Source organism: Bos taurus, chromosome 26 (assembly GCF_002263795.3).
Source record: "Bos taurus isolate L1 Dominette 01449 registration number 42190680 breed Hereford chromosome 26, ARS-UCD2.0, whole genome shotgun sequence".
NCBI lineage: Eukaryota > Metazoa > Chordata > Mammalia > Artiodactyla > Bovidae > Bos > Bos taurus.
In genome coordinates, this window is record NC_037353.1 from 14,701,595 (window position 1) to 14,718,669 (window position 17,075).

The 17,075-nt window shown below is 40.9% G+C and overlaps 1 protein-coding gene and 1 non-coding gene across 7 annotated transcripts in view; one reads left to right on the forward strand and one right to left on the reverse strand.

The window, feature by feature from the left end:
- The window catches only part of MYOF (myoferlin), a 180,291-nt gene that overhangs the window by 78,489 nt on the left and 84,727 nt on the right, over positions 1-17,075 (reverse strand). For 4 of the 6 annotated variants that reach the window (NM_001193212.3, XM_024985589.2, XM_024985587.2 and 1 more), the window contains 6 exon segments: positions 4,635-4,751; positions 7,492-7,616; positions 9,623-9,661; positions 12,855-12,937; positions 15,414-15,457; positions 15,553-15,621. In NM_001193212.3, the coding sequence (NP_001180141.2) occupies positions 4,635-4,751; positions 7,492-7,616; positions 9,623-9,661; positions 12,855-12,937; positions 15,414-15,457; positions 15,553-15,621 (477 nt within the window). 6 annotated transcript variants of the gene reach the window in all.
- On the forward strand, positions 2,198-2,270 carry TRNAE-UUC (transfer RNA glutamic acid (anticodon UUC)). Its single transcript has one exon. It is a non-coding gene; the product is annotated as a tRNA-Glu (tRNA).

Below are 17,075 nucleotides of genomic sequence, written 5' to 3' on the forward strand. Positions count from 1 at the left end.
AAAGAAAACTGACAGCTCACCACCTTTGATCTAAAGGAGCTAATGGATGAATCTCAACGTACTTACTCAAGCAATACTTACTGACATTTAACGTGAGCCAGACCTATGGGAGAGCTAAGGCTGAGGATGCAACAGTTGATCTTTGACCTGCCTGATTGCCTAGGAAAATACCCAGGCTACATCCTTCTACCTATCTTTGTAGGGTCTCTTGAACAAGCCCATCTGGAGCACCACATCAGCTTCTGCTCTAGAAAGATGGGAAACCGGGATTTTTGGCAACTGAATAGGAAAAACTCACGCTTCCTCCTGTGTGTCTCCTTTACTCTCACACTACAATCACACAGTTAATACTTCTGATGCCAGATGTGCATCTCTGCACTAAATCACTTCAGTCATGTCTGGCTCTTTGTGATCCTATGTACTATAGCCTGCCAGGCTGCTCTGTCCCTGGGATTCTCCAAGCAAGAATACAGGAGTGGATTGCCATACCCTCCTCCAGGGGATCTTCCTGACCCAGAGATCGAACCCACAACTCTTACATCTCCCGCATTGGTAGATGGGTTATCACTAGTGCCACCTGGGAAGCCCAACTCTAGGTGGGTATCCTAAAGTTTAACTCAATCCTGACTCTATCCACTTGGAGATAGTATCAGATCTCACAGGGTAAAAGGCTCAGTCCCACAACTCTACCCCCATCCACTTCCTCTGTGCCTTTGACCTATCAACTACAGATTGGAGGTTCCCATAATCCCTTCTTTGGGTTAGATTAATTTGCTGGAGCAGCTCAGGAAAACAGTTTAATTACTGTATATGTGCTGTGAGCTTTGTCACTCAGTCATGTCCGACTCTTTGTGACCCCATGGAATGTAGCCTGCCAGGCTCCTCTGTCCATGGGGATTCTCCAGGCAAGAATACTGGAGTAGGTTGCCATGCCCCCCTCCAGGAGATCTTCCCAACCCAGGGATCGAACCCAGGTCTTCTGCACTACAGGTGGATTTTTTCCCATCTGAGCCAGCATGGGAGCCCACTTACTGTATATGGGTTAGTATAAAAGGATACGATAAATGATGCAGAGGAACATCAAGATGGAAGAGATGCACAGGGCAAGGTCTGTGGGAAGGAGCTCTCTTTGAACACACCACTCTCCCAGCACTTCCATGAGTTCATCAACCCATGTACCCCTCCATAAAATCCCCTAACCCTGTACTCTGGGGATTTTATGGAGGCTTCATACTATAGGCACGATCAACAATTAACCCAATTTCTAGCCCCTCTCTGAAAGATGTGGAGGGGTCGGGCTGAAAGTTCCAAGCTACTAATGATGGCTTGGTGAGCAGCCCCCATTCAGGAGCCCACCAAGTCACCTCATTAGAACAAAAGACTTTATCACCCAGGAAAGCCAAGAGATTCAGGAACTCTATGTCAGGAATTAAAGACTAAATATGAGAACGAAAGATGCTCACAAGTGCTCTTCTCACTTAGAAAATCACAAAGGTTTTAGGAGTGCTGTGTCAGGAACCAGAGACAAATATATATTATATTATTTCAGGGCTTCCCTAGTAGCTCAGCCAAGAGATTTAGGAACTCTATGTCAGGAATCAAAGACCAAATATGAGAACAAAAGATGCTCACAAGTGCTCTTATCACTTAGAAAATCACATAGGTTTTAGGAGTTCTGTGTCAGGAACCAGAGACAAATATATATTATATTATTTCAGGGCTTCCCTGGTAGCTCAGACAATAAAGAATCTACCTGCAATGCAGGAGGCCTGGGTTTGATCCCTGAGTCAGAAAGTTCCCCTGGAGAAGGAAATGGCAACCCATCCAGTATTCTTGCCTAGAGAATTCCATGGACAGAGGAACCTGGTGGGCTATAGTCCATGGGGTCGCAAAGAGTTGGACAAGACTGAGTGAATAACACTTATTTCACAGGGACCAAGTTGCCCTTTTGTTGAAGCCTCTTCAACTCTACCAGAAAGTTTCATCACTTGTAAATAAATCACAAGATCTTTTTAGGTGTGACAAAGGTCATGATTACATTCCAGGCTGACCACTGTCATGAAAGGATCCTCCCAGCAATTGCACAGATCTGCTCATCTCACTCTCTTTCTGGACTCCTGGTAGCTTGAAGAGTGAGTGTATCCTTGGAATCTCAGCTCCTCTCCTGCTTTTTAATATTGTTGGGATTTGGGGGACTTCCCTGGTAGTCCAGTGGTTAAGACTCTGCACTTTCACTTCAGGGGACCCAGGTTTAATCCCTGGGCAGGGAACTAAGATCCTGCATTCCTCAAGGTATAACCAAAAATAAATAAATAAATAAAAATCTAAAAAAGGCAAAAACAAAACTCAGGTGACTGGGCATGAAACAAACTCCCATAATTTGGGAGTTTTAAATATTTTGGGGATTTGGGTTCATGTAGGTCATTTTTATTTTTATTACATTTATGTAATATTTTATTTATTTATTTAAAATATAAATATTTATTTATAAAATTTTATTAAAAATTTTGTGAGCTGGGGAGGAGGTTGGATGGGGTGGTATGTGTGTTAAGTGTTAGTCACTTATTATTTAATACTAATTAAATTATTGTTTAATTATCATTATTGATTTAATAATAATTAAATTACTATTTAATTAAATCCAGGTCTCCTGCAATGGAGGCAGATCCTTTACCATCTGAGCCATCAGGGAATGGGTGGTAGAACCCAGCAGAGAGGCCTGAGGGTGGGGGTGGGCATCAATGAGCTGGCTGCTCTGAGAAACAATTCAGATTTCTAGAACATGTACTGACCCACCCACGAGTCTTAGAAATAATCAGAGAAGAGATGGCATATATATATGTATGTATCTACACACACACACATAATGCAGTATTACTCAGGCACAAGAAGGAAGAAAATTCTCTATTTGCCTAACAACACGGATGAACCTTGAGGGCATTATGCTAAGTGAGGTAGACTGAGAAAGACAGATACTGTGTGATACACATACATGTAGAATCTAAAAATGCTGAACTCATAGAAGCAGAGAGTAGAATGGTCATTACTAGGGGCTGGGAAAATTGAGGAGATGTTGGTCAAAGGGTACAGAGCTGCATTTAGAAGATGAGTAAGTTCTGGAGATCTAATGCACAGCATTGTAATACTACATTATATACTTCAAAGTTGCTAAGAGACTAGATCTTAAATGTTCTCACCACAAAATATGATAGTTCTATGACACGAGAGAAGTGTTAGCTAACAGTAAGGTGCTATTCATACTGAATGTATGGGCTTCACAGGTGGCACTAAATGCATCAAACCAGCACACTGTACATCTTAAACTTCCATAATGTTATATGTTAGATAATATTTTTAAAGTTCAAAACCAAAAAAGTACACTACCATGATTTATCAAAAAAAAAAAAAAAACCAGCAACAGTCATAATAATGGTATAGAATGTACTAGAAACAATTCAGTGAGTAACAGAGACAGGGTTAATTTAACATTGAGCTATCACACATGCTAACAAATCTGTACTGCATATGTCAATTAGTTTACAAGGAAAATTGACCATTTAATTGTTTCATGATGGGAATGTTTTTCTTTGTATTTATTGCCTTGAATTAATTACACTATTTGAATTTACTAGGAAAAAAAATCACATCTGTGGCTCTCTGTCTTGCGAATCATGGGTGTTATGCAGAAGTGTCTCCATACTGGGGAAGGAGCTGATTTATAGAAAGAAAAAGAAATAAGGACTGGGTACTTCCCTAGCGGTCCAGTTGCTAAGACTCTGTGCTCCTAATGTACGGGACTTGGTTTCACCCCTGGCCAGGGAACTAGATCCCACACATTGCAAATAAAGATCCCACATACCATAACTAAAAGAACCCGCATGCTGCAACTAAGGCCCGGCACAGCCACTGAAATAAATAAATATTAAAAAACAAGGACCTATTGTATAGCACAGGGAACTATACTCAACACTTTTATAATAACCTATAAGGGAAAAGAATCTGAAAAAGAATATATATAACTGAATCCCTGTGCTAGACACCTGAAACCAACACAGCACTGGAAATCAAACATACTTCAATTAAAAAAAATTTTTTTTAAGAAAAAAGGAAAAATATAAGAGTGGAAAAGGTGAGCTTGGAAGACTTCCTGTCTTTGAGAAGGACTGGGGGCTCAATGTCTACTGTAATGTGGGCATTAATATAAACATGGCCTCACATGCTACAAAACCTGAGATATGGTAGTTACTTCTGAAGATGGAAGTGACTTTTAATGGCTGCTATACCATCTGGAATGGCTCTTGTGGCCACGTCCCCATGACACACCCAAGCCCAATTAGCACACAAGGCATTCTGTTTGGGGGGTATCACTGCATTTGCCAGCTTTCAGCAGGGTATTAACATCTCAAAGATAAAGCAAGTCTCATCACCCCCATAGGCTATGATAGACAGACCAAGAGGGTGTTGAGGGGCTCTTGTTATGACTCCTGTCTCTCCCCCTCTGCCACAGCTGACCCTCCAGTCCCTGGACATCCCCTTCAGACCTGCTGACTAAGGCAGGCCAACACTAGCCCTCCACCACCCACTCTCTACAATATCCTTTCCATACCACATGCTATACACACACCAACATTTACCTCAACAACCAGCAGGTCATCATGCGAAATGGACTCAAGCTTTTTATCTGGTGGTGTCTTTTCAAGTAAAGTGCTTAATTCAACCAAGATTCTGCCTCTGTAGGCAACTCCTTCCCCCTGAAAGGCAACAGTGCAGGATTATTCTTCCAGGCATGAACAACAATCAAAAGCTCTCTCTAGCGGGCTAACCTAGCTACAACTTCAAATTTCTCCTTTCCAAAATGAACCAGTCAGTAACTCTCTCAGCTGGTCTTTGTATTCTGAGAGAAGAACCAATGACTTCAGGAAGGATCCCAGAGAGAGCCAGGGTAGTCAGGGCTAAAAGGGATTTTAGTCATGGCTGGGGTCAGAGGCTTTCAAGCCATGCTTAGATCTGAAAGGGGTTCCCAGGGGCTGAGGTGGGAGTGGAAGGAGCTTGAAATCTCCCTCACTCTACTTCAGGTCTGCATTTGTCTGCATTAACTTGGCTCCTTTTCTCAGAATAGGGAGGCAGCCATGTTGGCAATCAGGGCAAGTCTCAGAGGAGTCAGGAAATAAAAGAGGAAAATGTTCTGGGTGTGGTGGATTGTGAGGATGAATTGCGGATACTCCTTCCAACATACTCAGCAGTGTTAGCAGGAGAACCCTCTGTAGAGGAAGGGAAGGCTTCCACCTCCACTGCCAGCCCTCTACCCCCACCTTCACCCCCAGGGCTTTCTCTCTACCCTAGTTCCCTTCTTGGGCTTTGGCAGCTAACCAAAAGACAGTACTTGGGCTTCTAACGTGGTGGAAAGACAACCTCCCACCTCTGGGCCTCCATGTCTTCATCTAGAAGATGAAGAGGTTGGATAACATCAGGGATAGCAATATCAAGCATGTCACTTTCAATCTTTCAGCAAATTCCTAGAATATGGCATTCGACAGAATTCTGAGATAGCGCTTTTGCTTTTTGGAAAGAGTCAACATTGATTACTGACATCTGCCCTAAGTCTAGGAAGGGGGAATGGCCATGCTCAGTTCAGTTGCTCAGTCGTGTCCGACTCTTTGTGACCCATGAACCACAGCATGTCAGGCCTCCCTGTCCATCACCGGCTCCCAGAGTCTACCCAAACCCATGTTCACTGAGTCAGTGATGCCATCCAACCATCTCATCCTCTGTCGTCCCCTTCTCCTCCTGCCCTCAATCTTTCCCAGAATAGGGTCTTTTCAAATGAGTCAGCTCTCTGCATCAGATGGCCAAAGTATTGGAGTTTCAGCTTCAACATCAGTCCTTCCAATGAACTCCCAGGACTGATCTCCTTTAGGATGGACTGGTTGGATCTCCTTGCAGTCCAAGGGACTCTCAAGATTCTTCTCCAACACCACAGTTCAAAAGCATCAATTCTTCGGCACTCAGCTTTCTTTATTGTCCAACTATCACATCACATATGACCACTGGAAAAACCATAGCCTTGACTAGACAGACCTTTGTTGACAAAGTAATGTCTCTGCTTTTTAATATGCTGTCTAGGTTGGTCATAACTTGTCTTCCAAGGAGTAAGCATCTTTTAATTTCATGGCTGCACTCACCATCTGCAATGATTTTGGAGCCCCCAAAAATAAAGTCTGACACTGTTTCCCCATCTATTTGCCATGAAGTGATGGGACCGGATGCCATGATCTTCGTTTTCTGAATGTTGAGCTTTAAGCCAACTTTTTCACTCTCCACTTTCACTTTCATCAAGAGGCTTTTTAGTTCCTCTTCACTTTCTGCCATAAGGGTGGTGTCATCTGCATATCTGAGGTTATTGATATTTCTCCCAGCAATCTTGATTCCAGCTTGTGCTTCTTCCAGCCCAGCGTTTCTCATGACGTACTCTGCATATACATTAAATAAGCAGGGTGACAATATACAGCCTCGACATACTCCTTTTCCTATTTGGAACCAGTCTGTTGTTCCATGTCCAGTTCTAATTGTTGCTTCTTGACCTGCGTACAGGTTTCTCAAGAGGCAGATCAGGTGGTCTGATAGTCCCATCTCTTCCAGAATTTTCCACAGTTTCTTGTGATCCACACAGTCAAAGACTTTGGCATAGTCAATAAAGCAGAAATAGATGTTTTTCTGGAACTCTCTTTGCTTTTTCGATCATCTAGAGAATGTTGGCAATTTGATCTGGTTCTTCTGCCTTTTCTAAAACCAGCTTGAACATCTGGAAATTCATGGTTCATGTATTGCTGAAGCCTGACTTGAAGAATTTTGAGCATTACTTTACTAGTGTGTGAGATGAATATTTTTGTGCAGCAGTTTGAGCATTCTTTGGCATTGCCTTTCTTAGTGATTGGAATGAAAACTGACCTTTTCCAGTCCTGTAGCCACTGCTGAGTTTTCCAAATTTGCTGACATATTGAGTGCAGCAGTTTCACAGCATCATCTTTTAGGATTTGAAATAGCTCAACTGGAATTCCATCACCTCCACTAGCTTTGTTTGAAGTGATGCTTCCTTCCTAAGACCATGCTATGTATTTGCAACTGCCATGTGAGATGACCTCAGGATCCTTTCCTACCCTGCATTCTAAGACTTGAGGAACATGAGATTTCCATCCTTCAACACTTAATCAGGGACTTCCCTGGTGGTCCAGCTGTTAAGACATCTTGTTTCTACTGCAGGGGACACAGGTTCGATCCCTAGTCAGGGAACTAAGATCGCACATGCCAAGAGGCCAAAAAATAGAAAACAAAACCAAAACCAAGAAACAACCACAAAAAACACTTTACTGGTCATCTGGTGGGCCTCTGAGGGTAGGGAGGTCTCCTAAATATGAGACTTAATGATAACCATTAGAAAAAGGAATTTGGAATCAGTGCTCATTAATAACACACCTTAATTGAAGAACTAACCTTTCCAGAATTTAGCTCATCATAGGGATCTGGGAATCCCGTGTACTCTCGGGGGCTTCCATAAAGGTTCAGATAACAAGGTCCAAAAGTTGGAACAAAGCCCACCTCTGTTTCTCCTGTATTCGCTGAGAGAGAACATCATCGTTAGTATTTTAGGCTTTTAACACCATTCTGTTGAAATAAATATTAGTTATTAGTTAGCTGGGTGAGACAGTTTTCCTCCTTTTTGTGTTAGTTGTATTAGCGCAAATTGTAAACGCTTGTGAGACTTGCCATATTTCTCTTATCACTATAAAACACTAAATAAAAAACATTGAGGGGATAATTCAGGTAAACATAAAGGTGATACTATTCAAATGAAAGAAGTTGATCTTCACATTTTTTGCAAGTTTATAACTGGCAATTGTAGCAAGCATGTCACTGACAACTGGGGTAGAGTATATTGTTTCAGGAAGTCATTTAAATGACTATCAGATTAATTTTATTTGTTCCTCCAAAATATCATTTAGTCTCAAGTAGTTAGTATAAATCTGGCAGATGATTTTAAAAATACAAGACATTTAAAATTTTTATATATAATAGTGAACTGTCTGCTTATGGTTATGGCCGTATGATATTCATAAGCAATGTGAAATTTCCATTCATGACATTCTATCTCTGATGAGGATCCAATATGCTTCTTATTTCTGCTACCTCATCTCAGCAAGACTACTCCCCAGTGAAGGGCACTGCAGGCAATGTAAGAAATAGTGGAGTCAGAGAGACTGCAGGTGAAGACAGGGAAACACAAGAGCTGCCTTCAGCCATCCGAATGGCTCCCACATGGAAGAGGGATGGACCTGCTTCCAATAAGCAGGGGAAGGACCACTATTGGGAGCTACAAGGAGGCCAACGGTGGTTCACTCGATGTAAGGGTGATCTTTCTATGAATTAGTAGTGTCACACAGTGGGACAGATTGCATTAGGAGCAGAAGAAATATTAAGGCCAAGTGTTGTATTTTATCTTTCAGGATATAGTCAAAACTCTTCCTCTGTGGATGAGAGGTTGACCAGATCAACTCTATGGCCCTTTCCAACTCTATGTTTACAACTAAGGCAGAAGGATAAATGTCACGTAGTAGGTGAGTGGAGTACCTACTCAAACAGTTGAGCAAACTGTATACACTTGTAGTTAGCAATCTTTTTCACCTTTTTGAGGCTCTTTTGCATTTTGGACTTCTATTAAGTTGTCACTTTATATTTCCATTTTTAAACTTTAAATAGCTGCTATGTCTATGACTACACTATAAATTCCTTTGGTGGGTGGGTAAGAATCAAGTGTGTTCTATTCTGAATCCTTAAACTCTTAGTCCTAGTTCTATCTTGGAGTACTACCACATAAATATTTTTTGATTGGTTGAATGAAGTATGATCAAATCTGCCATGTTTGTTACACACCTAAAGACCACTTAATAGTCATATAAAGTATGACTATAAGATAATGAAGTTGGATTTTTATAAACAAACAATAATGAGGCATGTGCCAATAATATAAAGGCAGATGATAATACCTTAATTTTGCAGCTTGCAAGCTTCCTTGTATGCAATCCCTTTTTCCCCTCTCACTACAACCTTGGGTGGTTAGAATGGCAGGGAGTATCATGGGTTTTTTTTTTTTTGAAAGAAGGCAAATTTCTCTAAATCACAAAGTCTTCATCTATTAGGGAAACAACATCTGCTGTAAGAGGGTTGTAAGGTCAAGTGTGAGCACATTGAGCAAACTTGCAAAGAATGGCAAATGTTGTGCAAACCAAGGACATGCTATGATCCCACAGAGTTGGAAGATGACTCTTCAAGGTACAAAGTGGGAAAAAAAATGTTATACAATTATTTACAGTGAAACCAGGAGGGTATATATCTAGGTGAAAACATGAGGCATGTAGCAAAGCCCAGTTAGCCCATTTGCTTAAACTCAGCTTTGCAGGACAACCATACAACAGTAATACAAAAATTGTTACTCTAACACAACTATATTTAAGACAATAAAATGTAAGTAAAAAAAAAAAGTGCTAAAGCAATCAGTTGATAAGTTCTTAATAAGATAATAATAAACAGAAAGATCTAGAAGATAGCAAAATTACAAAGCGTAAACCTGTATACGATGCAGCCCCAGATCCCGAGGATGAGAAATCTATGTAGTAAAAATACCATTGGTTAAACAATAAGAGAAACACAGGCATTATAAAGAGACATTGAAAAAGTTAATCAAATCCAACAATAGGTAAGCGGTTTAGCAACACCAGGAAAATCCCAAATCCAGACTCAAATCACATGACCCTTTTGTCATTTATACAAATATCACCAGCAGTTAAATACAAAATGGCTCGAGACTCTGACACCCAGTAGCATGGTCACACAGGAAATAGCCCAACCTCATCAGCCCCAAAGCAGTGAAGCATCTGAGAGCCAGCTTCCCACCATCAAAGGAGGCCTGGGGAAGTTACCAACATTCCATAATTTTAATAAAACATTTACGTGTCTCATCTCTGACTTAGCTAGGACTAAGACCAGACAACCCAAGTTAATTTAGTAGAAGGCTGTGTAAACAAAGACCTATAGTTGCCGATACATTATCCTGTTTCTTTGCAGGGAATGGCTACTGCTCACTGTTACTCTGAGACCCTATCATAGACTGTCTTGTAGGGCCTGCAGTGAAAGGTCTCAGAGACAGAGGCTGGCACTGCTTGTAACAATTCATTTGTAGTTCTTCTGGGTATTACCATCATACCACTAAGACAAATGTTTATTCCATTATTTCTTGGATAATTATTTTTAGGTGATATTTAATGACTTCCTGCTAATGATAAATGAGTTAAAGTGATTTTTACGCTTCCTCCCAAAGACTTCATAGCGTGATTTTAATTACTCTATTGGTTGCCTTTGACCAATAAATTCCATCTAATCTTTAACCAGTTTTTATCTACCCAATATTTAATCTAACCTTTAAAAATTTTTAATTGGAGGATAATTGCTTTAACAATATCGTGTTAGTTTCTGCCATACATCAACATGAATCAGCCATAAGTAAACACATGTCCCCTCCCTCCTGAACCTCCCTCCCATCTCCTACAGCATCCCACCCTTCTAGGTTGTCACAGAGCACCAGGTTTGAGCTCCCTGCATCTACAGAAAATTCCCACTATCTATTTTACATATAGTAATGTATATGTTTCAATGTCATTCTTTCAATTCATCCCTCCCTCTCTTTCTCCCACTGTGTCCACAAGTCTGCTCTCAATGTCTACAACTCCACTGCTGCTCTGTACATAGGTTCATCCGTACCATCTTTCTAGATTTCATACATATGCGTTAATATATGATATTTTTCTCTTTCTGACTTACTTTACTCTGTATAATAGGCTGTAGGTTCATCCACCTCATTAGAACTGACTCCAATGTGTTCCTTTATATGGTTGAGTAATATTCCATTGTGTGTACACACCCGAGTTTCTTTATCCACTCATCTGTCTAATCTAACCTTTACATCTGGATCCTTCACTTGATAAGAAGTTAATAGCATGCCCACCCTCTCCAACCTTCCACTTCTTTTCACTTCTAAGCTCTATCTCCTGTACTTTTACATTGTAAGAGGTGATATTTACCTTCTCTTTAGAGCTTTGACTACAAGTTTTTTTTTTAATTTTTTAACTTTACAATATTGTATTGGTTTTGCCATATATCAATATGAATCTGCCACAGGTATACACATGTTCCCCACCCTGAACCCCCCTCCTTCCTCCCTCCCTGTACCATCCCTCTGGGTCATCCCAGTGCACCAGCCCCAAGCATCTAGTATCGTGCATTGAACCTGGACTGGCGACTCGTTTCATATATGATATTAGACATGTTTCAATGCTTTGACTACAAGTTTAACAAAAATATTTTAGAAACAATGAATAGTGCTCACATTATAACAACCACATAAGTATTCTCTGCAGCGAAAAGAAGAATTGTAATTACATTTCTTTTGTTACAGGTCCAGCAACATGGTCCCTTATGCCACTTAGCAGACAATGCTTAGATGGACTCTTTTTCTCACCTTCTACCAGTTGCTTAAAATAATGCTATACCTGACTTTATATTTGGACTATTATCTTCTTGGTTCAACTCTTTATTTCTCTCAAAATTTCTAATGCCTTTTTCTTCTTCTTGAGAAAGAAAATCTAGATCTTTTTCATCAAGTCTCTATTATATTTCAGATTCTTTTTCATATTATCTATTGCTTGGCTTACAGTGTCTTTTTTAAAAAACCTATAATGCAGGAAACCTGGGTTCGATCCCTGGGTCAGGACAATCCCCTGGAGGAGAAGGGCATGGCAACCCACTCCAATATTCTCGCCTGGAGAATCCCCATGGACAGAGGAATCTGATGGGCTACAGTTCACGGGGTCGCAAAGAGCTGGACATGACTGAGTGACTAAGAACATAAAGTCCTCTCTTAAACAAGATGAGGATGAGAGAAATCTTAAGTTCTCTAAAACAAAAATTTGCCTCAAATTTTCTCATTTTATTCAATATGTTTAATCAAGTGATAATTATAGGAATTTTTGTTATTTTTATTTTAGTAACGAACAATAAGCTGCTGATGATAGTAATGGGTTAACACTAAATTTTTCTGATCATCTTAATTTATTCCTTCATTCTCTATTACAGTTTCACACATATGCACAGAACTAGAATACCGGGTATAGGCAATTAGTTCTCAATACATAAAACAACAAAAAGAAAAGTATATTGGTTATCAATGCTTGTTAGCATAAAATGTATGAAAACAAAATACACAATATCTAGAGTGGAGATTACACAGTTCAAATGCCATCTGACCTCACTCCTGCCAAGGAATATTGTTATATATATGGGTGGACTGATGTCAACGCCACTTGAAAAAAAAAAAAAAGGTGCTCTTTATATTGACACTTAAAAATCTGCAAAACACCTACTGGGCAAGTTTTTGGATTGAAGTAAGAAAGTTAAAATTTTTAAACTCAAATCATTGATGTCTTGTCTTAGTCACTCATTGTGTGGGACTCTTTGTGACCCCACGGACTGCAGCCCGCCAGGCTCCTCTGTCCATGGGGACTCTCCAGGCAAGAATACTGGAATGGGTTGCCATTTCCTTCTCCACAAATAGTTGATCGTTACCCCAGTTATTAATTACTAATCTATTATTTTGCTGATCACCATCAAAACATCACTGAAATGGTTCACTAGACTCATCTCATTTGGCTTTTAAGAAACCAGGTCTGTTGCCAGGTGGCTGCCCAGTTCATTCTCTCTCCAGAAGTTCTCCGCCCTGTCCCATTCCTGCTCCCTGTGTGACTCACCTTCCACTTCCCCACCAGAGGCAGCAATTTTAGAGAGGTGCAGATACGTTGTTCCAACAACATCATTTTTGGTAAGACGGTCCCTGTGTTAAAAAAAACAGGTTAAGACCTCCACCTATGAAGACAGATCTTTGTTTCAACAATAGATCTGGAAAAGACCCTAGATCTCAGAAATCACCCTGTCCAGTGGGCCTCAGGCGTCACTGCACTTTAAAATCACCTGGAAACCACCACTGCTCCCCTGGCCCCCACCCCACACCACCTCTAATTTCCTATTGAAGCTTTGACTCAATGAAAGCAGAGATGAAGAACAAGAGTTTGCATTTATAACAAGTATATATCCCAACTTATTCTTACACAGATGGTCCTCCAACAACCCTCTGAGAAATGTTGATCTAACCGGACAACTAATTTCAGTTGGAAACAGATTTTTATAGAGGCCCAGGAATTTGCCTATGGTCACACTCAGTACTGTTGTCATGAAGTGAATGGGTCAGTTATAGGCACATACCATGATGAGGGTAATAAAAATCTCACTACACAGAATAAGTGTTTGTATCTTATTTTATCACGTTCATACTGATTACTATGATGGTTGAAAAATTACAACAGGCTTTTCTAAGGGTCCCTCATAGGGAAAAAATTCCCTTTCAATTCAATTCAAATATTTCTTGATTATCTACTGTGTGACTTCATTTGCTTGTCTATAACCTAAATCTTATCTATGTTGTTGGATAAGTTTGCTCACTGTAAGTACATGCAACTTTGTGTATCTGTCTGTATCGTAGAGAGTTCGTGAGCCTAACCAGTGAAGTGGTCTCTAGCTGGGCACACAGTAAGTGTAACAAACAGGTTTATATTAATAACATCTTCTGTTTAGTTTCTTCTCTTTATTCCATCTAGTGTCATACTCACTCTGAAGTTCAGAACTCCACAGGAGGGAGGAAAGTTTGACTTAGTATTTTGAGAAAAGATTATACTATAGTATATTATTATATATTATAGCAATACTATGTTATATATATTATATGGTTTAATAAAATTAGGTTACAGAAAGTGACTAACAACAGTATACATGAGGAAAAAAGTTATTATTTGGGGGTTATTAAGCCACATGTGTGGAACTTGCATCCTCTCAGCCCGTCCAGAAGGGTCTAGACTACATTTCAAGAATCCTTAGCTTTCCCTCAGTTGTGCAAACACCTATAGGGTATATAACGAAAGATCTGGATCCAAGGAGTCCCCAGTTAAACAGGGTCTCTCTGCACATCTGAATCTACCATTGCTTTGGAGAGGGCCGACTAGATAGGGAAAAACCCACATCTGCCAAGACCATGGGGGACTCTAGGATTACTCAGCCAGCGATCCTCCCACTGTGGCATCAGCAGGCTGGAGTGGTCATCTGCGCTATATAGGGCCCAAACACACTCTGGAGAGTTCTGGAGGCCCCTGGAGCACCTTTGGGGTGTCAACTGAGGGTCCAAGTGACTTAAAACAAGCTCACACTCATTGGAAGGGGCATTTTGTCCTCAGACCCCTTTATGGACTTCAATGAACTATGCTGTGGTTAATGAACAAAATAAAGCCTTCTCCCCTCCTCCCAATGTGTACTGTTACCATAGTGCCAAGAGGGAACTAACATGGAAGTCAAATACATTTAGCCAAAGGAAAAATCAGGGCCAGACAGGTTGGGAACCCAGCTGAGTCACTGAGTGACTGTGGGCAAGTCACCTGACCTCTCTGAGCCTCAGTCTTCATCTGCAAAATGAACTAATAATAGTCTCCATTCCATAGGGTTCCTCTAAAGAGTAAATGGAATAGTGTAGGGAAGGCAAGAGGCCAGCACCTGCTACTAGTAGTGCTCAGAACAAGCGGCTGACATCATAGCAAACACTGATGATGGTGGTGCTGTCGTGATGGTGCCAGCACCAGTAATGATGCCAGCACCAGCGATGGTGCCAGCATCAGTGATGGTGCTATTTATCTTTCCTACTCTCGGGGAGCTAAGTGCTGCCAACTGAATGCCCCATCCAACTAGAATACACCCAAGAATCGCCTCATTACGGCTGATCGTTGCTAGGATGTTGGTCTAGTATCAAGTCCATCAGAAACTTTCAACAAATTTTCTCTGCATTCAATCACATAGGAAGCTCTGTCCAATTTCCCTTCTAACAATGACAGAGAACAGCTCTCAATGTTTTGATTAATTCGTCCCTAGAAATAGTTTACTCCATTTCTGAAGTCTATTTTGGACAGCCTAATAGTATTTAAAGCCTTAATTTCTTATCTTGGGGTATATTCAGATCACTTTTCCTTCCTTTTGTTCATGAGCAGTTGAACCAAGATATCCAAAGCTTTTCTGCAACAGCTACTGTTACTATTTTTACTGTTACTATTTTTAAAGAAAACACCTGATTCAAGGAGCAGTGTACCACTTCTGTCTGGAAGAAAAGCAAATGTCCTGAAAAGTAAGGGTTAGACCATCTAAAGTAAAGTTTCTTCAAATCCAAATATTTACTTCTCCAATTTGCAATTAGACACAAGTCTTTTTTAACTCACCAGTCATATATTGTCAGTTTTATTTTTTCACACACTGAAGGAAACTGTTAAGAGAGAGAAAAAAAAGTAGTTATTTCTCAACTTATTCAGTACCTACTAGGGTATCCTTACTTTTTTCTAAAAGAAAAGAAAGCCAAACCTTGATCTGAAGATTAACGACTTGATTCCACTCAGGGTTTGCATTTTTCTCAATTATGTTCGTGCAAACCTGTAAAATCATCAAAACAGAGTAGGTATTCAAATTTCTAATTTTGGAAAGTTTATAATATATGCACAGTGGATTATGATTCTAGCATACTTATGTTATAGACTTGGTCACTCAGTCGTGTCCAACTCTTTGCAACCCCATGGAATATACAGTCCATGGAATTCTCCAGGCCAGAATACTGAAGTGGGTAGCCGTCCCCTTCCCAGGGGATCTTCCCGACCCAGGAATTGAACCCAGGTCCCACACGTTGCAGGCAGATTCTTTACCAGCTGAGCCACCAGGGAAGCCCATAGACTTGGTAACTGCATTAAAGTTTTCTTAATGACAATTTGGTAAAATAGGACATGGATTTAGTATACTGATCTTTGCCTCTTCTATGCACTAAGAGCTAGTTTCTAATTGCCAAATTTTAATATTGGATTAGTGTAATGATGCAACAGTTGCTATTTAGTGAGCCCTTGTTCTTTAGTTGTGAAGTGATACCCAGCTCTTCTGCAATCCCACAGATTGTAGTCCACCAGGTTCCTCTGTCCATGGGATTTCCCAGCCAAGAAAACTGCCGTGGGTTGCTGTTTCCTTCTCCAGGGGATCTTCCCAACCCAGGGATCGAACCCAGGTCTCCTGCATTGGCAAGTGGACACTTGCTACATACTGCCTGATACACATCTCTTCACTAAAATGTCCAAACATATCTTTTGATCCTGCCCACCAGCCCTTCTCCCTGCTCCCCAAACTAGCTGCTGTCTTTCCATTGTTGTTCGCAAGGGTGTTCAGATTTGAACCAGAGTCAGTCACAACCCCTCTCTTTCCTTCACGTGCCTCATCCAATCCATCAGAAAATGCTGACATCCCTATTTTCATCTGATCTTGCCCCAGATGCCTGTGGTTGGTTCCCATCTGGATGCCCACTTCCTCTCCTGCCTCCTCACTTTCATGTCATTCCCCGTGTAGCATCTTCAGTCAGTTCCCAGGGGTACTTAGGATACTAAGTCCTGACTCATCCTCTGCCTGATAAAGCCCTGCCTGCCCACCTCACCTCCTCCTCTCTGAGCTCATCTCTTGGTTTCATCCCTTGCTTGCTCCACCCCAGCCATGTTGGCATTCATCCACTGCGAACATATCTCCTCCCTGGGGTCTTTACATCTGCTCTTCTTTCTGCCTGGAAGCCCTCCCCCTGCCAATATCTCTGCATTTTCCAGGCCTCTGTTCAAATGTCACTTCCTCCAAGATATCCCACTTGATAAACTAACTGAAACCCCTCCAAACACCCTGCACCCATCACTTCTTGTCCCCTGCCTTATTTTCTGCTTAGTACTCAGCACTAACTGAAATTACACAACTTTTTATTTGCTTGCTTATTGTTGTCCCTTCTCTCACACAGTAAGCTCCATGAGAGTAAACTGTTCCACTCACTTCTCTATCTCCAAAGGGAGGGACAGTGTCTGAGACTTAGC